The following is a 23,571-nucleotide window of genomic DNA, read 5'->3' on the forward strand; positions in this document are numbered from 1 at the left end:
GTGGCATCACCCTGGGGCCTCTCAGCAGGCTGTGCTAGGACGTCTGTGTGCTTGTACCCATGCAGAGGCACGCTTCTGTGGGTCTGTATCGTGTGTGTATGTGTGTGTGTATGAGAAAATTCCTCCTAATTCCATCTTCACACCACAGGGTTCAGTGTAACTTTCCCCTTTCCCCCTGCCCCGAGCACTCTGGCACTCACTGTCTTCATTGTGGCAGGATCCAGTCCCTCCAGCTTCCTCCTGCCCCATCACTGTGCTGCAGTCGTTGTGCACGCAGAGGTCTCCTCGGCAGTGCTGGGGCTTGCGCGGCTGTCCTCTGCTGGTGGGGTTCACGGGTGGTTTAGTTTTTGAATATGAGGAAACTGACACATGGCTGTGGTTCTGAAGCCCAAACAAGAGGTCTTATCCCTGTTCTCCAATTCCTGTTCCCCCTCTTTTCACCCTCTGTTGTCCCCCACCCTAGAAGGAACCCATCTCTGATTTCTGATGTGTTTCTCCTGTGTTTCTTTGGGTTTGTGCCTTTTTTTAACTCATGGGTTCGTATGGAAGATTGTCCAGCATAGCATCAGGGGCACTTCACTTAGGGCAGCCATGCTTCTCTGAGAGAAAGAGGCTCCCTCTGCTGGAACTGGGGGTCCCAGAGTTAAACTGGGCACTCCACATGTTTATATTTTAGCTACTTAGATATAAATTGGTGACATTTAAAGTAATATTTAATGTCTGTGAATAAAGATGGGAGAATAGGTAAGAACTTGCACCTTCTTATCTGTCCTCTTTTAATACTAAACATTATAGTGATTTTTTTAAATCACACAAATATTATTTACACACACACAGACACACACACATATTCATTTCCTGAGGAAAAAAGATGGTTTCACAACTTAAGAATAAAATCCCCTCTGATCTCCCCAACACAAAACTTCTTTCATTGTCCTTTCAGATTATTGACACTTGTGGCTGTAGGAAAAAACAAATTACTGTTTTATGAGTGTGAGTTCTATTATTTTTTAACATAAAAGGAATATATCTTTCTTTGGCTTGCCTTTTCACTCACTGCATCTTGAAAACCCATTTGGGTTGGCCTGCTGTGTTGCTTTAAACATCTTCAGAGGATGTCCGGGCGACTGTCTTCCAGGTGACCCAGGCCTGTGGGTGCTCAGCAGTGGTGTGTCCACTGCCCCCACATGTGCTTGTCATCAGCCCTCAGTTGCTCTTCCAGTTATCTGTGCCTTTTACCTTTTCCAACAACATATACTTGTTTCTCTGCTGGTCGCCAGTACTTGCTGTGTACTATAATCTGGAGTAATTTGAGGGTCAAAGGTGGTATTTTGTTTTATTTTCCCTTGAAATTGTTAAGGGTAGGTGGATTCTAATGCATTTGTCAGCCTTTTATATTTCCTTTTCTGTGATTTGCCTATTTTTAATTGCTTTCTTTTTCCTACCGAATTGTATGACTTCTTTGTAAATGCTGGATTCATCCATTTTTATTTTTGACCTCTTACTATATGCCTGAGGTACTGCCATGGGAGCTAGGTCCCAGCAATAAATAAACAAGGCTTCTGGCTTTACAAAACTTTAGAGGAAATCGGACCAAAGGAAATCTGAATAGATTGATAAGATGATAGAGATGTTAATAAGTGCAGTTAATAAATAGGGCGGTGGTAGAGTGAGTGGGGAGGGAGCCCCCAGTTCCCCTTACTGCCCTGGGCAGGCTTCCTGGAGCAGGTGGGTTGGAGCTGTGATCTGAATGGTGAAAAGTAGCCTTGGACATGTGCCTGGGCCCTCAGGGGGCTGGGGAGCAGGAGAGGCCAGGTCAGCACGATGGACACAGCCCACTGGGCTGCTGTCAGAGCCAGTGCTCAGGAGTAAGGAGTAGTGAGGCTTCTTCAGCTCCTTTTCCGACGTTACCGAAGAGAACTTTGCTCAGGGGAATTTGTGCATCAAGACTTGCTCAGTGGGTTTGTGGTTGCTCGAAGGCATAGGTCTTTTCTTTAATGCAGAACAATTTTCTGTTTCAGATTACCTAGGAACAGTACGATTTGGGGTTATCACAAATAAACATCTTGCGAAACTGGTATCCTTAGCACACTCTGGAAGTGTGTATTTACATAGACATTTCAACACATCACTTGTAAGTATTTTGAAATCATGTTTATATTAGTGCAGTGGTTCTTAACCTTGTCTAGGTCACAGAGTTCTTTGAGAATTGAATAAAATCTGTGGACACCCTCATGCCTTTTGTGTAAATTGAGAGCACCTGCAACTCCCCTCCTCACGCCCAGCCCCTGCTGAAGAACCTGTGCACTGGCAGGCTCCCGAGTGAACATCTAGAAATTCTTTGTTTATATTCTTAGATTTGGGACCATCCTTGTTAGTTTTCCTTCTTGGATGAAATTGCAGGATTATTCTGGTGGAGAGTCATTGCTTTAGGCCCATGTTCCCAGAAGTTAAGCTTCCACTGAGCCGTGTTCTTTGTTCATTTGTTGCATTTTTCTGAGTAGTGATGTAACACGCTTTCTCCGTAGCTGATGTAATGGACTTTGAAGTTCTTGTCAACTCACAGTGAGAAGCTGATGCCTGTCATACCAGAGTGCCTCAGCTTGCCATTGCCGTCTTGCTCCCTGACTCATCTGCCTTTTGGTGGAATGCCCCCAATTCAGCTAGTTCTGAGCTTTTGACCTGTATCTTGCTTAGTCCTGTGCTTCTGCTCTACTTACTGCTATTCTCTCAATCCCATCAGCGAAGACTTTATTAAGTATTTTCTGACTGTAACTTCATTGACAGTGTCGGTGACTGACCGGTCAAGTGAGGACCAGAGTCCCTGTCCCACTGCCTAGGCCCTCTAGGCCTGTGCCAATCTCACCTTTGGCGGCAGTGCTGGACCTCTTGGGGAACCAGCTAGGGCTCCCCAGCTACTCTGGCTTCTGTCTCTCCAGCAGCCCAAATGTGTGCTTTATTTCTTGCAGTTTATAGTCCAGAACTCAAATGTGTATTTATATTTTCCAAACAGAAATGTTAATTATGATGTTTGAGTATGTTTTTCCAACTCCCACCCTCCACTTGAGATGTACCCCAGGGCTGTCCCCGCCCACCGCTCTCCTTGCCTCTGCGTGTCTTTTGACTCATCTGCTTTTGCTGTTTGTCATTTTCCTTCATCCTTCTTTTACAGCATGCTATCCAACCAGCATACATCATATTAAATTGTAGTGAAGGGTAACTGAGGAAGAAATTTAAGTAGATGGAGAAAAGAAGGTAGGACTTGAGAATAACAAAAAAATTACTGGGTTTCCTGCTTTAATCCCATAGTGGTTAGGGCTGGTTGGCTTAGCAGCAGAATTCCTTTTATCAAATGAAATATTATTGAGTATCAGTATACTTTTAAATAAAAGCTGACATTTTTATTATAAGGCAATTTAAATTTCTATGTGTGGGGGGTTAAAATACTTCATTTTGTGGAACCCATGAAGGCACATTTTTGGGAGTTATAATTGAAACCCAGTGATTGATATTATCGGAATATCAAAAGTAATTTTATGTTGACATACTCTGGTTTTCAGAAAACCAGAGCCCCAAATTGGGTGTTGTGTGTTCATCCTGTGCATATGAGGTGTGCCCCATGCCTTGTCCACACTTGTCATGGATTCATTAAAACATGCACTGGGCCTCCTGTGCTGTGCTTAGTGCTGTCGTCCCTGGGTGTCCAGGCAAGCAGAGTGGATACAAACTTCTGGCTCAACAGAGGTTCTGCTGCTGCCATCTAACCAGCTTTTGAGGGACCACGGTCCAAATCTGAGTGACCTTTGACCCTATCATTTCCATTCCCTTAGGTATTTGTCTTTTTTTTTTTTTTAAGATTTATTTATTTATGCATATAAGAACGGAGGTACAGGCCAGAGGTGTGGGCAGTGAGAGGATCCACTAGAGACAGAGTGGGGAACAGAACAGGCAGATTGACTGAAATACACTGCTGAGGGGAGCAGCGGGCAAGTCAGGAGAGATCTGCTGCGCCATGTGGGTTGCTCCCTGGCTGGGGATCGAACTCATGGCCACAGAGGCTGCAGTTAGCTTCATAGGTTGCATCTTAACCCTTTGTGCCACCAGGGAGGCCCATATTAGTATTCTATCAAAACCCAACTGTGGCAGCGAACAACCCCCTTTGCACAGGGTGACAGGCCACTATTGATGGCACCAGGCAGAGAGAACTATGTGGTGATAGATGGGTCTGTCACTGAGAGGGGATTTGGGTCTTGTCACTGTTTCACTTTTTTTGCCAACTTGTGAGGAATTGTTCTGTCCAGAGAAGTAGAGCCAGGTCCTGGCGCTGCTCTCAGCCTCATTTTGTGCCTGTGAAGTGGTGGGTTGAAGAAGCCTCTTGGGGGCTGCACTGATGCACTTTGACCTGCCCTGTCTTTTGACCTCTATGCACTTGTCCTTCACAGGTCTTCCCCAGGGAGGTCATCAACTACACAGCCGAGAACATTTATGAGTGGGCCTTAGAGAACCAAGAGACACTTCTCCGATGGCTGCGGCCACATGGCGGCAAGAGTCTCCTGCTGAACAATGAGCTGAAGAAAGGACCAGCACTTTTTTTATTTATACCTTTTAATCCCTTAGCCGAAAGTCATCCTTTAATTGATGAGGTAAGAGCCATATGTTGAAAGGTCTCTCACAGTGGCAGGAAAGCTTCAGTGCCTTGGACTTCCCTCCTGTGACCCTCAGAGGACTTTGCTGCAGGGCTGGCAGCTCAGCTTTGGTGGCCTCACAGCCTTTTTCCTGTGAATGGGCTGGAGCGCTTAAGCCTCAAAGAGGATACCTCACAGCCTCTGGGCACGTTTACTGACAGCTGCTTGGGTCTGGGTGAGTGGGAGGGGCTGACATGCCTCTCAAGAGAAGCACTACAACCTTTGGCTGTCAGGGCCTGGCACTGAGGGAATGGGCGGCAACCTGGGCAGGCGTGGCCTAGGAGAGGCCATTGTCATGGGGCGAAGGGTGGTCTTGCCAGCCCCAGCCCCACGGCCAGGAGCAGCAGTGAGCTCGTTGGGATTCCTTGTTCTCTAAAACCTTCCTGCCTTGCATCTAGCCTGAGTACATTTCAGTGTCAGCTGCTCTCAGGAATCTACCCCTCCTCTTGCCTTTTCTGGGGTGTGAACTAGTTTTATACATGGATCATTTAGAGGCACGTACAGTAATAACCATCATCAGAGTGCCTGGGATTGCTAAATTGGAATTATTGGGGTTTTATTTTTTTCCTTCATTAAGGATCCCATAATTGGCCAAAACCAATTTCAGACAGTGCACCACTGGCCAGGCTAACCAGACACTGCCTCTCCCAACTCCTGCCCCCAATGCCTGCTGTCTGCCTTCAGGGGCCAGGCTGTGGGACTTCTAGCCCAGGCAGACCCCTCCCTTTACTGCTCTGGAGCAACTTTGTTCAAGTTATTAACCCTGCAGAGAAGCATTCTGAATAAATGATGCCTCCCGCACCCCCCCACCCCCAGCTCAGAGGAAGAAAGCAGGGAAATGAAATAGCTTTGTTTCTTCCCATCCAATTAAGGAAGAGTTGAAGTCAAAACCTTCATTTCTTTAGAAAATGTTCACTACATATTTTATGAACAAGACACTCTTCCAAATGACTAGACCTTTACTGTGTCTAATGTTAAGGATTTTAAAGCTGTTTGGAGGATACTTACCTGGCAGGGGAGACTGTGATCATGAAGGTGGTTTTCCCATGGCAAGGCTTATCTATTGAACTCCAGATGTGCTGATCCCTGCCCTGCAATTTTCCCAAGTGTGGGAAACTCAACTGCATCAGAGCCACATTCACACTCTCTCCTGAAAAAAAATGAAAAAGAATAAAGCTCTTTGTAGGAAAGGTGGGGCTTTCAACCAAGATATTAACTATGGTTTTGCATTTTTACTTTAACTTTTAAAGTTTCCTTCTGGAGAATTCTGTCTTGAGCACATCAGGGCCCAGGGTGTGTGGTGTGTTGTGACAGGCGTCCAGTTCTCTGTTGAGGGGTGGTGAGAGGGCAGCCTGCTTTCCACACTTTGTCTCTGCTGAGTGTCTTTCCCCATCTTCCCAAAGTGCCCCATCTAGGGTCTGGCCTTCTTTTCCTCGGGGTTTATAATGTCCTTGCAAGATGGATGAATTCCTTTAACCTCAGCATGTGGATGCCGTGTTAAAACCCAGCCCATCTCTTAGCAGAATTGTGGATCACTTACTGTCTAGTTCATTGCCCTCTCCTTTCAGGTCAGTTTAGCAAGTGTTGTTTGAGGCTCTGCCAGTGAGCCACAGGAGAGACAGATGGAGAAGGCGCAGCCTTGGTCTTCTGCTCTCAGGGGCTTGCTGACAGGGGAGAGCCTGCTTGTGAGTCAGGACAGAGGAAGGTAACCCAAACCAAGGTCAGGAGGAACTGGAAGTGGGAGCTCTGTCCCAGGAAGCCGAGGGCTTGGCAGGGGTGGGGCTAGGAGAGGCTTTGAGTAGGGTGAGGATTTAATCTTGACGGATGGAGAGAAATCTAAGGGTAGGGAGGACCTGAGCTAAGACAGGAGGCATAGGCTGGGGAAGTGGCAGCAGTTTAGGTTAGGAAATAGGAGGGGTTGTATGTTTTCATGAAGAGCTGATTGGAGAGACCCAGGGAGAACCTTGGGAGGAGAGGGCCTTGGGTGCTCCTCTGATGTCAGGGTTAATCTGGCCATCTAAGTCTTGGTGACAACACAGCCTGTGTCACAGTTGCTCAGGTTTTCTGGCAGCAGTGTTCTAGAAGGGAGAAGTAGTAAGCACCTGAGCTTAGATGGTGGAGGGAATGGGATATAAGGTATGGGACCAGGGGAGTAGTGACGCAGTGACCAGAGATGACAGAGTGTCAGAGTTGGGAGTGGGGTGCACCAGGTACACAGGTGAGTCTAAACTCATCAGCTCCTTGACCATGAGTTTGGAGCCTTTAGCCTGATTTTTCCATTACTGCCCTTGGGCCTAATTTAGGGCAGAAAGTTGAGGAAGCTTACATTGGTGGGGAAGAGGTGACGGCAGAGTATAGGTGGGAGAGTGTGTGCTCGCCAGGCAAGGGTGTTAGGGGCAGCTGCAGGGGGGAATGTAGCAGTGTCAGCCTGAGACCACGGGGCAGATACCACACCCTGAGCTCCAGCATTGGGCAGCTGCTCGACACTCCTAGCACCTCTGGAAAAGCACAGCCATCCACAGCGCCAGCCCAATAACCCCTGGTGTGTTAGATCTGAAGAGGTCTCGAGGCATCTCGGTGTGCTTAGCACTTGCAGTGCCCAAGTCTATGTTCTCAGCTTTTTGGGCATTGCTTTGAGGCAGGCGTGTGCGTCCTGAGAAGACGTGGCTGGCTCCTTCAGAATTACACATATCTCTGATGAAAGAAAATGGAAGGAAGTATTTGCAGTGCAAACATTTGAAGCTGTTTGCCAAATTATCCCTATTAGTTCACATGAAATTAAATATGACATCAAGTTACTCATATACAGGATGCAATTCCAGTTGAGTTTTCACAACTGCCTGTTATGCAAAAGGAATATAAAACCCATTTGATTTATAGGAGAAAAATAAGAATTTGTCACTCTTCAAGAGCATTATTATAAGAAAATAAAAAGCATTTTCTTTAATTAAAAATACCCTTTTATGACTGCTTGAGAGAGATTAAAAATGAAAGTGAGGGCCTCCCTAGTAACCTAGGAGTTAAGTCTCAGCTTTATCAGAGGCCTGAGTTCGATCCCTGGCCAGGGAGCTGACCCACATGGTGCAGCAGACCTCTCCTGTCTCACCTGCTGCTCCCCTCAGCTGTGTATTTCAGTAGATCCGCCTGTTCTACTCCCCACTCTGTCTCTAGTGAGTCCTTTCACTCCTCGTACTCTGGCCAATACCCCAGTTCTTCTATGCCAATGTAAATAAATAGAATCCTTTTTTTTAAGATTTATTTATTCATTCATACAAGAGCTGGGGTACAGGCCAGAGATGCCGGGGAGGAGGGGGGTGTATAAGAGGACTCATCAGACACAGAGTGGGGAACAGAACAGGCAGACTGACTGAAATACACTGCTGAGGGGAGCAGCAGGCGAGACAGGAAAGGTCTGCTGCGCCATGTGGGTAGCTCCCTGGCCGGCCGGGGATCGAACTCGTGCTGCAGAGGCTGTGGATTGCTTCATAGTGTGGTGCTTAACCCCTTGCGCCAATAGGGAGGCCCAAATAAATAGAATCTTAAAGAAACAAAAAGAATGAAAGCAATAAGGAAGATTTTTTAGTAATTTTGGTTGAACAAATCACTAAATGTACTCCTACTTGGACTTTTTAATTAACACACTACAGTAAATTCTTGGATTTTGGTGATTTTTTTGGAGGGCAAGTGAAAATCTACAATTGGGTCTTTGAATAGGAAGTAGTACCAAGATGGGGCTAGAGGGCAGTGGACTTTCTATTCTGTGTGAAAAGACTGAGATGTTTTTATGGGGGTGAGGGGGAACACTGGCTTATCTTCTAAAATGACTTTTTTTTTAGTGCGTAAGAACGATTCCAACTGTTTTTCTGTACAAATGCATCTGTCTTGCGTTAACTCTATATAAATATTATATGTTACAAAATTGGGGGCTCTTTTTAAAATTGGAAATGCACTCATTACATGGTTTTTACACATAGACACGTGTGTGTGCACATACTCACTTGAACAAAACAAAATCCCCACTGACTAAACACTTTTTAATTAAGCGTGGTGACATTTGATCCAAGTCAACACACAATTCTGTTTTAGAGTGAATGCCTTTGGATTATAACAATTGGCTCGTAATTCTCAGGAAACTGGCATGGGGGTGGGTAGTGAGAGACACTGAGTTTGAAATAGGAGAGTCTTGGATGAAGTATAAATCTAAATGGCTTGTGAAATGATCTGAGAGCAGAGCGTGTGATTGTTGACATACAGTTGTTCACCTGGTGTGTGCTGAGTGACGAGGTCCCTGGCCCTGTGCTAGGATCAGGGGATAGCGGGATAAATCAAAAGTGATCCCTGCCTGTGAGTGCCCCTTAGCTTGTGGGCATCTCAGCAGGCACCTGGAAGACGGGGAGGGAGAGCAGAAGGGAAGGGAGAGCTTCTAGGAAGCTGCCAACATAGAACCCATAACTCTTCCCAGGGTAGGAGCCAGGGATTGACTGCTGAAGCAGCCAGCCTGGGAGGTCTCGGAACAGGACTGAGGTCTGGGCCAGGCCTGCGGAGGCGTGGGGTTGGAGAGGGCCTGGCCTGGTTCAGGAGGGTGAGGCGAGAATGGAAGAGCAGTTGTGGGCCGGATCGTAGGTTTTATTTTCCAGGTAGTAGGGAACTGTCAAGAATCATTTGGTGGAATCTCATGCATATGTTGTGTTTTTTAAAATAAACAGTGGCCGTGTGGAGGCTTAGGTAGGTAGGGAGAGGAAACGGTGGTCTGGTGATTGAGAGCCCATCTGGAGGGGAACGAGGGACATGCTGCATGCCGAAGCTGGACCCACCGGGTGTGAGCGGTGCCGTGACGCAGAGGAAGCTGCAGAGCCACCGAGCTTTCTGATTTGTTGATCCTGTTTTCCCAGAGAGGGGGTCCTGGAGGAGGAGGAAGTTATAGGGGAAACAGTGGGTGACTCTGATGGGAACAGGTTGAAGATGTAGCCTCCTGTTGGGGAGCGGGGGGCATTTACTTAGTAACATAAATACTGTGAGGTATTTTGATCCATGTGAAGGTATTTCTTCACCTTAGACCATTAGGGTGAAAAAAAGACTTCGTAAGGAAGAGTTTTAAACATATAAAAGAAAGTGCACTTGGCTGTATCTTGGGGTGAGCCGCCGCACCCCTGGGCTTCATTTTTGTCCCACAGTCGCCTTAGACACTGTGTCTCTAAACAGTGGGTGCACGCTGCTAATGGTGTGACACCTTCTGAAAACCAGCTGGGCCTCTTTGTGAATAGGTTTTTGGTATGACCGCCTCCTGGCTGAGGTGTGCTTCTGACCAGGGTTCCTTCTGGTGGATCAGACTAGTAGCTTTCCAAGTCCCTCCGCTGTGGGCTCCACCCCCGCCCCCAGCACCTCTCATCAGCTCTACCACCCCCTCCACCCCCCTCCCCCACACACACACCTCTCACCAGCTCCGCCCTGTGTTTCAGATCACCCAAGTGGCCTTGGAGTACAACAACTGTCACGGGGACCAGGTAGTAGAGCGGCTCCTGCAGCACCTGCAGCGTGTGGACGCCCCGCTCTTCAACTCTCTGGCCCCCGAGCCCCCAGCCCAGCGGCCCGAGCCGCCACTGATCACAGCATCGCCCTGCTGCAACACGGTGGTGCTGCCCCGGTGGCACTCCATCTCTAGGACCCACAACGTCTGCGAGCTGTGCGTCAACCAGACAGCCGGGGGCCTCCGGCCCAGCTCGGTCAGCGTGCCACAGTGCAGCTTCTTCCAGATGGCCGCGGCTCTGGATTCTTTCTACCTCAAGGAGCGGACCTTCTACCACGTGGCGTCAGACAGCATGGAATGCCGCAACTTCCTGAGTTCTTACAGCCCCTTCAGCTACTACACTGCATGTTGCAGGACCATAAGCAGGGGTGTGGCGGGCCTCCTGGATTCTGAACCCAGCGTCTTTGAGGCCCCGACCATCGCGCTGTCTTCCCTGGAGAAGAAGTGCGAGGTTGACACGCCAAGCTCCCTTCCTCACATTGAGGAGACCAGGTATCTCTTCCCCGATGTGGACACGAACAGCACAAACTTCACAGGCCTGAGCTGCAGAACCAACAAGACCCTGAACATCTACCTTTTGGATTCCAATTTATTTTGGTTGTATGCAGAGAGGCTGGGTGCCCCAAGCGCCATGCGGGTGAAAGAATTTGCTGCAATTGTTGATGTGAAAGAAGAGTCTCACTATATCTTGGATCCAAAACAAGCTCTCATGAAGTTCACCCTAGGTACTGTAGGCCGTTTGCGTTCCCAGGCTTACTAGGTTATCCTTACCTTGATCTAGGGAACTTTGATTCTAGAAATCACTGCCTCCGGTGGTGGTATCAGCGCATTAGCTCAGCTCAACTCTTTAGCCTGTAACTGGTCATAATTTTGAAAGAAGTGAATTATGTCTATTAAATGGCACAGAATCCTCCAAATTCTGGAGGTCATGTAGCCTTGGGTGGGTGGGTAAGAGCCCAGCTCTGCAGGGTAGCAGTGCCTGCACATATCCATGGCAGGGTGGGTTGCAGTCGGGGTATCAGGCCACTGCCCTGCAGGGTGGTGGAGAGCCATGGGGGGCTGGTGCAGGTGAGCGTGGCAGCAACTTGTTCTAAAGGAGCTTCTGGCAAAAGCTGTGCAAGTAGTGCCACCTGCCTGCGGTTCCCTGTCAGGTTTGTGTATCTGTGTTGAGTAATGCTGCTATGACTGACCCTGGGTACCTGGCTTGTGGCTAACTAGTGTCAAGTGCAATTAATGGGTGTTAGTTTGCAAACCAGCAAAAACCCCTTTTGGGGGAGGGAGTAAAGCCCCGTTATGGAAAAGCCTTGGAGAGCCTGCCTTTGGGGCTTGGCAGCAGCAGTGAAATGACCTGCACAGTGCCGTTGCCAGGACTTAGCTGACACCCCGGATGCACGCACAAGGAAGCAAGCACTCAAAAGCCACGTTAGTTCAGCCTCACTGGAAACCCCGGGTGGAAAGTCAGTGTTTGCCAAGTGGAGACAGGACGAACTTCCTAGGGAAAGGAAACCTTTTATTTTCAAGTACAAGTGAATTCAAAGCCCTTAAGTTAACAGTGCATTTAGCAGTCTCCCTCCAAGTCCTATTCCAGGTGAAACTTGTTTTCTTATATTGGACACATTTGAAAAGACTTCTGTAAATGTTGATTCTTTTCTATATCAAATTATATATTAACAGGGTTCCTGAGCATTTGAAGGGACCCTGTGACCAGTCACTTTATGAAGTGCACGCTCGTGTTATGAATTGTTCCTGATTTGTCTTACTACACATTTCAGTGTATTGTGTTTTCTTAAAATGAAACAAGCCTGTAGTTTTAAAGTACCTGTTGACTGGATTTTGGTGAATTCTGTTCAGTTATATGCAAGTGTTCCATGAGCTCATTTGTGTGTTCATTTTGAATTTCAGGGTAATGTGAAAGAAGCCTCCTCCAGATCTTTTTCCGTCCTTGGTATCTACTCTGAAATCTAGCTTTTGGTTCTCTGTCCTGTAGTTGGGGCCAGGGGTCCTTCTGAAAAACAAAACAAAACCGTGTCATTGCTGACTTGGAAAACTGACTCTCTAGTCAGCTCTCCCGGGGCCATTTCAGAGTTCAGGCTTCATTCAGATTAGGAAAGAATTCTTGGTTTTCTGTTCCCAAGCCAGAGCCAACTAAGTGTTGCTCAGATGCTGATAGTGAATTCTCCTTAGTATCCACATGACAGTCTCCACTCCTCCCTCTCAGCAGCACATGTCATTGTTCACTAGGACCTCAACATGGGGAGAGTTAGAGGACGAAAGAGAAGCGAAACCCAGATTAGTGCTGCCTCAGACGCCATATGGGACGCTGCGGGGTGCAGGGACTGTGGGCTCAACTTAGGTTTTGGATAATTGGTGGGTTCTTTTTATGTATCTTTCCACTAAATATAATTTGAGCTTATTTTTATGAACCTTCTAAGAAAGAATCATGAAGAATTTTAATAAAAGAAACAAAGAAACCCCCTAGCTCCTTGTCCTGAAATTAATGAGCACGAGGCCTTGGCAGTTGTACTTAAGGCCTTGGTGTTGCATGGTGAGATCTAGAGGTTGTGGCTGTTGACGATCGATCTCTACAGCCTCAGGTGCCAGTTTGTGGACCAGTCCTGTCAGAGCCAACAGTATAGAATCCCCAGTCTGTCGATTGAGACCATCTAAACTGCCTTGTTTTTATTGCCTAAGTCACTTCTACTGAGTCAGTTCTCAACATAGCACCTCCCTGGGCAGCTTTGCTCAGGGTTTTGCCAGTAGGTGAAGTGTTAAAAATGTGAAGCTTTTCTAGCTATTAAAATGTCGAGTGTGAAGTAGGCCCGCTCCTCTCCTTATACCTAGACAGAAGTTGATCTCATTTTCTCTTTATTTTCAGAGTCTTTTATTCAAAACTTCAGCATTCTCTACAGTCCCTTGAAAAGGCATCTTATTGGAAGTGACTCCGCCCAGTTCCCTTCTCAGCATTTAATCACTGAAGTGACAACTGATACCTTTTGGGAAGTGGTCCTTCAAAAGCAGGTATGGACTTGTGACAGAGGCAAAAATCAGGCCCTATATCCCTAAGAAAATAATTTGCAAAGAAAGCTGCAATGGTTGGGGTGAGTGGTTGAGTTTTGATGTACAGAAGGTTGACCTCACAGCAATCTTACCATGAAACATGCAGAGACGACAGGGTGGCTTTCTAGTTGCCAAAAGTCTTTAAGAAAGTGCGTAATTGGAAAGATCTGAGGGTTACATCTTGCACTGTAATTTCTGCATATAAGCAACGTGTATTGGATGCCTGTGGGTTCTGAGCACAGTGAGGAACCAAGGAGCCTGTTTCCAGGCACCAGTAACAGCCGCCTTCCCCCTCCACAGGACGTCTTGCTGCTCTATTACGCACAGTGGTGTGGCTTCTGTCCATCCCTCAATCACGTCTTTATCCAGCTAGCTCGTCTCCTGCCTGCGGACACCTTCACTGTGGCCAGGTAAGGAAGCACTTGGGGCTCTGTGCCTGTCTTCACCCTTCCTTACAGCTTAGCCCTACGGTTCTCGGGGTTGTCCCATTTTCTATGAACCTGGGGTAAGACTTGGTTGAATTGTCTGCTTACACCTTAAGCACAACCTCATCAAAACCAGTTTTCCTGTTGTATTTTGAATGTTCCTCCTGTGACGTTGCATGTGTGTGGTCCTGAGTGAATTCATGGGGCCAGGGGGTGCAGTTCTGTGGGAGGACAGCAGACCTGGCTGCCATGCAGCCCTCAGGTGGCCCAGCTCTTAGAACACCGAGGGAAGGGGCTGAGGTGCTGCCCCCCTGCCCTGGAGCACCAGCAGCGCGTCTCCCCACCAGGTGCAACTGTCACTCCCCTTGATTCCTGCAGTTCAGAGGTGATGTTGGTTGCCGTCCGTGAGTCCTAGTCCGTGACTCCATGGTATTGTATGTGGGCTTTTCAGTAAACAGAAAAAAAAAAAAAAAATGTATCATTGCTCTGTAGAAACAAAATTCAAATGAAGAGTTTTAAAAGATAAAGTAATGGGGGGGAGGGGAGGATAAGGTAATAAGCGGATTTGGGGGAGAAATTGTTTAGATTTAAGCTATTTTCTTCCCCCGCCTCCTCCCCACAAACCCTTCGGGACAGACTTAGAATTACTTATTAAAGATCCAATCATAGAAAAAATACCAGAAGGTAGAACATTGAATTTGTTAGTTCCTTTGGGAGATGGAAATTTTCCAAAATGAAGCAGTTAAAAAAACAATGAAAGGAAGATGAACAGACTCCACTCTAACAACGTGCAGTGGAAATCAAGACTGAAAACAGGCTGAAAAGACAGTAGCTCACCAGTACCTGTGCCGCGTGTGTGGAGTTACGATGCCAGCACGTTTCTGACTGAGTCCTCAGAACGCTCAGCGGCGGTGTGATCCACTCTTTTTTTTTTCTGTCTGATGGATTTGTTTTTTTTTATTTTATATATTTTTTACATCATTTTTCATTTTTGTACAATGTATGCAGTCTTTTTTTTTTTAAATAGAGGCATGTTTATTTATTTGTTTGTTTGTTTGTTTGTTTTTGTTTATACAAGCACTGGGTACAGTCAGAAGCGCGGGAGGGTGAGAGAATTCACCAGAGCCAGAGCGGGGAGCAGAGCAGGCAGAAGGACCGAAGGACACTGCTGAGGGGAGCAGCGGGCGGCGGGAGAGGTCTGCGCGCCATGCGGGACTCTCCTCCAGTGGCCGGGGAGCAGCCGGGGATCGAACCGGCGCCGCAGAGGCCGCGGGCAGCTTCGCAACCGAGCGCTCAACCGCTGCGCCACCGGGGAGGCCCCTGTATGCAGTCTTAATTGAGGAAACTGAGGCACAGAGAGATGAAGTATCTGGCCCTGTCACACAAGCCTTGACCAAAAGACCAGGACTCAGAATCAGTGTTCATGTTCCAGACCCTGAGAAATTAAGTGGTTTAAGAAGCCACTGAGAGCAGGACGGGTGGGGTGTGTGTGTGTGTGTGTGGAAGGCAGCTGTGACACGACAGGTGTGCTGCAGGTGAGGTGAGGCAACAAGACAGGCCTGTGATGTCCCGCCTGTGCAGGGCACTGGGAATTGATTCACAGAGACAGGAAGGCAAGTGTGGGCGCCGGGGAGAGTGGATTGGGGCAGCTTTGGTGCTGTAGGGCGGGAGTTGGGGTGGGGCCACCGAGGCGAAGGCCGTTCAGTGGAGCCGGTGGACTCAGTGGCACTTGCTGACACGTAGGGAGGGGTGCAGTGGGCAGTGTGACGGTGTGTGTTTTACCACCAGAAGGGAAAGGGGAAAGTAGCCGGCCGGGACTCCATGTGAGCAACAAATGAGAAGAGGTTTTTCTGTGCAGGGAGACGGAAAGCAAATGGGGAGGCTGTGGTCTGATAACTGTAAGTTGACACTAGAAAAGTGTCGCTTGCACTTACTAAATGAACAACAGCTTTTATGAGACTGACGCGCTCCCTACTGGCTGAGAAGGCACCCAACAGATGCTTTTGAGTGACCACCTTGTGTTGATGAAGTGGAATTTGCACAGTCAGATGTCGTTGACACAATAAGCAAATTGGCGTAACCTTTTTGAGAAGCATTTTAGCAGTGTTTGCAAAAAATCCCTCCCAGTGTTTGACCTAGTTGCTGTCACTCTGGGGCGCTAAGGAAATAGGGCTTGCAGAGAACCATGTCACGTGGCTTCACCCTGACCCTGTGTAGAGGAGTGGCCGGTGAATCACAGGTGGGCATTGGGTGGCACCGTCACCCGTTCCGTAGAGCAATGCCCTCCATGCAATTCAGGGAGAAGACGAGTATGTGAAATTCGTGATTTCGGCTCCTAAATGTCAGACAGCCTGAAGAGAAGCCCAGAAAGAAGGCCCAGTTGAGCCCCGTGGGTGTTCACAGGTTCTCCCTTTAATTTCAGTTTGGTCTTTCTTTGAAATAAAAATCAGGAGAAAAAGCATCTGGTCATAGGACACTGTGTTTAACCCACTGTTTTAACACCGGCGCGCCAATGTTCCTGGCTGTCGTGGGCAGGGCCCAGCATGGGTTTATTAGTACAACTGTAAAACCATCAGTTTTCTTAGGCCAGTCTTTACAAAGTAAGCATCAGCTGGGCCTCCCTGGTGGCGCAAGGGGTTAAGTCTCAGCACTATCTTGCTATCGGCAGCCCCTGCAGCACAAGTTCAATCCCCTGCCAGGGAGCTACCCACATGGCGCAGCAGACCTCTCCTGTCTCCCCACTGCTCCCCTCAGCAGTGTATTTCAGTGGATCCACCTGTTCTGTTCCCCACTCTGTCTCTGGTGAGTCCTCTCAGCCCCCCACACCTCTGGTCTACACCCCAGTTCTTATATGCATAAATACATAAAATCTTTTTTTTTTTTTTTTAGAGGCATGTTATTTATTTATTTGTTTGTTTGTTTGTTTGTTTTGTTTATACATGCACTGGGTACAGTCAGAAGCGCGGGAGGGTGAGAGAATTCACCAAAGCCAGAGCGGGGAGCAGAGCAGGCAGAAGGACCGAAGCACACTGCTGAGGGGAGCAGCGGGCGGCAGGAGAGGTCTGCGCGCCATGTGGGACCCTCCTCCAGTGGCCGGGGAGCAGCCGGGGATCGAACCGGCGCCGCAGAGGCCGCGGGCAGCTTCACAACCCAGCGCTCAACCGCTGCGCCACTGGGGAGGCCCCATAAAATCTTTTTTTAAAAAAAGTAAATATCAGCTTTTTGGACCAATGCATGGCACTGGACCCCTTCCTCCCATTATACTTTCTCAAAATTTCCGTCAAGTTAACGATTAGAAACATTTCCTTCATCTCTAGGCATTATTTGTGATAATTGACGTGCCTGTACCCTCGCAGCTCACTGAGGGCAGGTCCAGCCTCCCGCCCAGCTCAGCACAGCTGCAGGCAGCCTGCCTGGCCCGGCATCACTGGGCACAGATTTGGTAACTTAGTACCTTGTCATTTTCTGTATTAGGAAATTAAAATCTGCTAAGATTTTAAACACCTCCTTTGGTCTTAGGTCAGATTTACAGAGTATGTATAGCTTTTCTTTTCTAGTTTTCTAGTTTTCTCCCATCTTCAGAGAGGCCTGGTGCATTTTGTGCAGTGATTTCCTTTTTTTAGAACCGACTCAAGGATGGCATGCGTGCCCAGATCCGCCAGGTGTGGCTTTGGAAGTCCTTCTGCACTTTCAGGACATGGCATTTCCATGCAGTAAGCACAGCAGCAGGTGGCAGGTCCTGGCAGCACCAGCGCTTCTTGCATGAGGCGTACCTGGCTTCCCCTCGTGGTACAGTCACCACACGGCCCAGAACACACCCAGGCCCCTCGGCTGCGGGGAAGCTGCTTTCAGGTTAGAGCTTCTTGTGCTGATCCTTTGTTCTTTGCCTTTGCCAGGATTGACGTGTCTCAGAATGATCTTCCCTGGGAATTTATGGTTGACCGTCTTCCTACCGTCTTATTTTTTCCCTGCAACAGGTAATTTTTTTCAGTATTTGGGTAATTTTTTTCAGTATTTGGGTAATTTTTTTCAGTATTTGGGTAGATGGGATTCTTTGGCTGTAAATGAAATGAGTCTGCTGTTTCACAGAAGTGAAATGCGAATCATTGGTGATCACTCAATGATTTTGAATAAAATGTATTGAATAAAATGTATTGTTCCCATAACGTGCTGTTACGACCCAGAGTGAAAGGGCTTTGCTGTCAGAGTCGAGGGTGGCGGTGCTCTTTGCGGCATGTTGCCTTCCCAGAGTTATGTTGTGTACGCGAATATGAAGGTGGCCATCGGAACACCTTCATTTTCTTGACCTAGTGAGCACACGGTGGGTGCAAAGCTTGACTGCAGAGAATCCCGTCCTTCCTATGGGGCAGAACAGCTGCCCCCCCCCCCCCCCCCCCCGTGAGCCGCACTTCTCTGTGCATCATTTCTCAACGGGCCCCTCCGACAGCTTCCTCACCCCCTTGCAGGGAGGGAACGAAACTCTTCTACCCACATTGCCCCTGTCCTGGGGTCCACACAGCTCTCCCCAAGTGTGTAGATGCCTGTGGATGTCCACCCCAGGTTGCCACCCTGATCCTTTACGTTTGTCTAAGTGGCGCCCCACAGGCGGTGATGGCGGCAGCCGCAGGGGTGTGGGCTGCGCAGTCAGTGGGTGCGGATGAGGATGTTTCCGTAGAAACGGAAATGAACTCTTGGCCATGAGAGCTCGACAGACCAGATGTTCTCTCCCCTTTCACAGATCCCCTTTTGTTCTTAAAAGTTGCCCAGCTTTGACAGTTGCCCAGCTTCGACAGCATCAGACAGGGATGAGCTTGCGCAGGGTGATGCTGGTGAGGCCCGCCTGACACGCAGTGTTCACTGTGGAGGTCTGCGCTCACACTTGTTTGTTGCCAGGCTTCCCGAGGAGGGTGCTTCCTGCACCCGGATCGGATCATTTCCTCAGTCCGTGGTCTTTATCGCAAAGAATTTCTGCTGAACTATTTCCTATGGTGGTAGCGTCTTGTCCAGTTAAGCCCTGAAAACAGCATGACTCGCTCTGCCCCACTGCTGACTCTGTCCCGATGAGCTGTTTCTCTCTAAGAAGTGTGTAAAGTCCACGCAGTCAGCAATCATGGGCAGCAGCACTGGCCATTTCATCTGTGCGCCCAGAGGGGGTCTGAAGTTTTAAGGAGGCATAATATCTGAATTCCAGACATAGTTTGAAGGCGGGTTCAGGTCCTAATGCACAGCAGCTGTGATTCGTGGCTATACAATGAGGAGACGCCCTCGATGTTCAGGGGCTACCGTCCAGGTCCAGGGCCTTTGGGCCTACGAATGTCTGACACCATCAACGTGATGATGACGCCAGTTCTCCATCCCTCTGAGGGCTAGAATATAAATCTTGAACGAGTGGACCGTCCCGTTCTGTTTTCATGGAAAGTGCTTGTAAGCCTGGCCTCACTGCGTGGAGTGGGCTTCTGGCCCCCTAAAGATAAAGAGCAGGAGTAAAGCGCGTGCCGCATTAGCTGGCCCGGAGTGATTGTTGAGTTTACTCAGAAAGAAGGTAGGTGGGCCAAGGACACGGCTGGCAGCTTGCAAAAGAGGAAGTGGAAAGGCTGTGGCGACACATGGCGAGCCCTTTCCCACGGTGCCGTCTGCGCTCTTCCAGTGAAAGATGATAAAGTGTACATGTTTTGAGAAAAAATTTACATGTTCACTGGGCCAAAATGGGCACAGAAGGGAAACTGGCGGGGGGAGTTTGCGATCTGGGGGTGCCCTTCAGGCCCTTTGCAGACGGTCTCCATGAGTGGGGCCTCACAGTGGTGAGCGCGTCCTCACCTGAGTGGCCAGGCCTGCCTCACCCCTGCACCTCCCTCCTTCTCTCCAGGTGACATTGCAAAGTCAGGTGCTCAGGGCACCTGGGTTAGGAGGTAGAAGGGGGTGCTCACGGTAATGTGTCCCCTGGGGAAGGGCTTGCTTCTTCTGAGGAGCAGCTCCCCTTGTCAGCCCATTCTCTGGAGTAGCTGTCGTGTAAGTCCTTGCTATTTCTGAAAAGTTGGAAACCATGTTAGCACACCCGTCAAGGAGTGATTCACAAAGACTGTGGGAAATAGTGGGCGCACCAGGCTCCTGTGGCGTCAGAATGTCTCCCAATGCACACGCGAGGGGGTTCCCGCCACTCCTGCCGGGGTGTTCACGCGCGCGCGCGCGCTCTCCTGGACTACCAGGCTCGTGCTGCAGAGGGAATTGAGTGGCAGGTCAGCACTGCTTGTCCTTCCTCGCCTCCACTTCACAGATGCCAGGGTGTGGCTCGTTGTTGAGTGAATGGCTGGGAGGCCCCGTTTGGAGAAAACTTACATGTTAAGAAAATGATGTTTTAAAGGAGGGTGTGGCTGTGCACTTAGCCCAGAAATACTTCCCCAAACAATTCACCTGCAGAGCTCCAAATTCTTCACGTGTGCAGTTACTCCATTTACCTGGAAGTTTCCATAAACACTGTATAAAATGGGGCAGATCTGGGTTGAATTTCCTGGTGCCTTTTATTTGTTGCGGAAAGGCCTCCTCCATTAAAATACCATTTGTCTTTTCTTAGACATTTGGCCACTGACTTTGTGGGAGGGGGTGGGTGTAAGCTTTTAATGAACGGTTTCTGGTGGTGGTTTTGTTTTTTTAATTTTTTTTAAGATTTAGTTATTTGTGCATACAAGAACTGGGGTGTAGGCCAGAGATACGGGGGGTGGGAGGATTCACCAGAGACAGAGTGGGGAGCAGAACACTGACACACACTGTTGAGGGGAGCAGCGGGGAGACAGGAGAGGTCTGCTGCGCCGTGTGGGTCAGCTCCCTGGCCGGCTGGGGAGCAAACTTGTGCTGCAGTGGCTGGCAGTAGCTTGACAGTGCTGTGTCTTTAACCCCTGAGCCATCAGGGAGGCCCTGCTGGTTGGTTTTGTTTTTTTTTTTTTTAAGGAACAATGTGAATTTTTTTTTTTTAGCAAACACTGAGCATTCACTTAACCCACATTATCCTTACAACATCCTGTGAGGTAGAGGGGATAGGCTTACCCCCATTTTACAGGTACGGCAGTTCAGGGGCACAATACAGTCACTTGTGCAGGAGCTCATGAAGGCGAGCGTAGTCCTGTGTGTCCACTCTGGGCAGGGCCTCTGGGGCCATCTGCGTGCCCATGTCATGCACTGAGCTGGGGTTGTCAGGCACTGCAGCTAGTTGTGTGTACACAGGTAAATGCATCTGTGTACACCTTTTGGTCATCAGACAACTAAATGAGAAGTTCTAGAAAGGAACTTTTTACCACAGGACTTGCAACCAAACTTCAGGGGAGATGCCTCCACCAGTGACCTTCTCTCCTTCATTCATGCTCTCAGGGCCGGCCCCTCAGAGTCCCTTGGCTGGTTTGTCAAGGATTGGGGGTCCAGTAACACTTCCCCAGTCGTGACAATAAAAATGTCTTTGGATGTTGCCAATGTCCCCAAGTGAGGGGGTATAGTCACCCCCAGTTACAAACTCCTGCTTTGGATGGTGCATAATAAGCACTTACTGAAGAAACCAGGTGTTTCAGGCGTTTGCCCTTTCACCAAGTACCGAGAAGCCACAGAGGGACAATGTGGTGGTCCTGCCCCAGGTCGCGCTTCCTGACACGCCATGGCGGTCAGATGCATGAAGGCCCCTCCACCAGCTCTCCCAGCACCCACGTCACCGACTCCATGCTGGGGCCCGGAAGCGCTGGCCTTTTTTGGAAAGTTGTGAACACAAACTGAGTTGTTTGCCCTCAGGAACAAACATGCATTTAATATAAGCCACCTTCCTTACAGAACAAGCATTTGGGCACCTGCAGCCTTGTAGCGATTTTGGGGGCCCAGATAACATTTTCCTCGTGACCTTTCAGTGCATACAGTCCTCGCTGTCTTTGGTCAGGCCTGCACTGACCTCACCAGCATCCTGGGTTTGGCCTTGCAATGTCAGTGACTCTCATCTCTGACTCTTCCCCTTTCCCTCCAGAAAGGACCTCAGTGTGAAATACCCCGAAGACCTCCCCATCACCCTTCCAAACCTGCTGAGGTTCATTTTGCATCACTCAAACCCTGCTTCTGCCCCCCACAACTTGGCTAACCCTCCTACCAAAGAGTGTCTTCAGAGCGAGGCCGTGCTCCAGCAGGGACACATCTCCCACCTGGAGAGAGAGATCCAGAAGCTGAGAGCAGAGATCAGCACCCTGCAGCGGGCGCAGGTACAGGTGGAGGCCCGGCTGTCCAGCGCGCGCAGGGACGAGCACCGGCTGCTGCGGCAGAAGCAGACCCTGGAGAAGCAGCACGGCTTGCTCCAGCTGCACAGCGAGCAGCTACAGGCCCTGTATGAGCAAAAGACCCGCGAGCTGGAGGAGGTGGCCCGCAAGCTCCAGGAGCTGGCCGACGCCTCAGAGAGCCTCCTCACCGAGAACGCCTGGCTCAAGATCCTCGTGGCCACCATGGAGCGGAAACTGGAGGGCCAGGACGGAGCCCAGCACCTGGCCCCCCCAAAAGAGGTGCACTCGGACCGCCCCGAGCCCGCAGGTGCCCCCCGGCTGCCTGGCAGCTCTGCTCCGCCTCCCAACATCAGCACTGCGCTGGCGGCCGAAAGGAGCAATGAGAATAGGACAGATGAACTCTTAAAATGACATGAAGAAATCAGAGATGAACACTGTACATTGGGAATATATTTATGCAAATTTTATTGAAATTTATTGTAAATAAAGATTTTCTCAGTGGTCTAGAAAATCAACTTGAATGTCATTCAGCTTTTATTGAACAGGGATGCCATCCCTTCCACTTATTGCACAAACTTGGTAGCTTTGAGACAGAAACAGTAGCACAGTCCACTTGAAGATCTGTTTGGAAAGTTAGTCCGTATCTCGGTGGCTCAGCGTCAGAGTTCCCTCCCTGCCCCTCCTGTTGCTGCTGCGATGACGTGCAGGATGAAAGGTTAGTTTCTTGACAGACTAGTAAGAAGACTTGCACACAACAGTCGGGCTATTCAGAAAGAATTCAATGAGAGGTCATAACTTCCTAAGCCATTGGAGTGTGTGGCTCTGGTGTCTACGCTAAAAAAAAGTAGCTATTGATACATAAGAACAGTGAGAGCTATTATGTGGTTATTCACCAGTTCTACAGGCATTTTTCACTACCTCCCCACCCCCCCACCGGTGCCCCACCATGCCACTCACCCCCACCCGCCGCCCCAGCGTGGCCACTGCACCAATGGGGCAGACAGGCTGCCACCCTCACAAGTGAAACTGAGGCAAAAGTGACACTTCATCTCAACACCTCACTGGCAGGCAAAGAAGCTCAGGGCAGGTCTGGCAGTCACGGTCAGGCCCAGAGACTGCAAGTCCCAGACGTCTGCTCCTGGATGACTCAGGTGGACAGACAGCCCAGGTGTGTGCTGCTGGCTGTGGAAAGTAGAGGTAGGAAGCTGGGAAGTTCTGGAATGAGGGGAATTAGAAAGCAGACCTCCCAAATCTTTCACCCGCTCGCTGCCTGCTCTGTATCCTGGTCCCTCCAGACCCATGCCTGGCCACCCCAGTAAGGGACCCAAAGGCATGGCCTCTCTGCTAAGGCCCAGCTGCTTTCTAAGGCTTCCCTGGTCGCCCACCTGGGGTATCTCATTCATGCCTTCGGTTGAAATTGCCTAATTAGCTACTCTCTCCCTTTTCCCCAAGCTCATTTTGATCCCCCGATGTAGGCATGTTTGCTGCTACAATGAGTGAGTTCCCTAAGCTCCCTGCTTGGGGTTCCAGAAAGTAGTTTAGTTCTCAGTGGGGACTTGATGAGGCCAGAGGGACGCCTTCAGCCTGCCCAGGAGACCAGAACTTTGGTGGGGGTGGCGGGGAGGCTGCGGTCTGCT

The 23,571-nt window shown here is 49.2% G+C and overlaps 1 protein-coding gene across 1 annotated transcript in view; it reads left to right on the forward strand.

The window, feature by feature from the left end:
* The window catches only part of TXNDC11 (thioredoxin domain containing 11), a gene marked incomplete at both ends in the record, with an annotated part of 56,555 nt that extends 34,210 nt beyond the window's left edge, over positions 1-22,345 (forward strand). The window contains 7 exons of the mRNA XM_084250235.1: positions 2,022-2,134; positions 4,443-4,643; positions 10,145-10,937; positions 13,088-13,230; positions 13,570-13,679; positions 17,591-17,671; positions 21,691-22,345. Coding sequence (XP_084106361.1) covers positions 2,022-2,134; positions 4,443-4,643; positions 10,145-10,937; positions 13,088-13,230; positions 13,570-13,679; positions 17,591-17,671; positions 21,691-22,345 — 2,096 coding nt within the window. The remainder of the gene's footprint in view (positions 1-2,021; positions 2,135-4,442; positions 4,644-10,144; positions 10,938-13,087; positions 13,231-13,569; positions 13,680-17,590; positions 17,672-21,690) is intronic.
* Positions 22,346-23,571: the final 1,226 nt, after the last annotated feature.

The sequence above is a fragment of the Talpa europaea genome (genome assembly GCF_964194135.1).
Source record: "Talpa europaea genome assembly, chromosome: 12".
Lineage (NCBI taxonomy): Eukaryota > Metazoa > Chordata > Mammalia > Eulipotyphla > Talpidae > Talpa > Talpa europaea.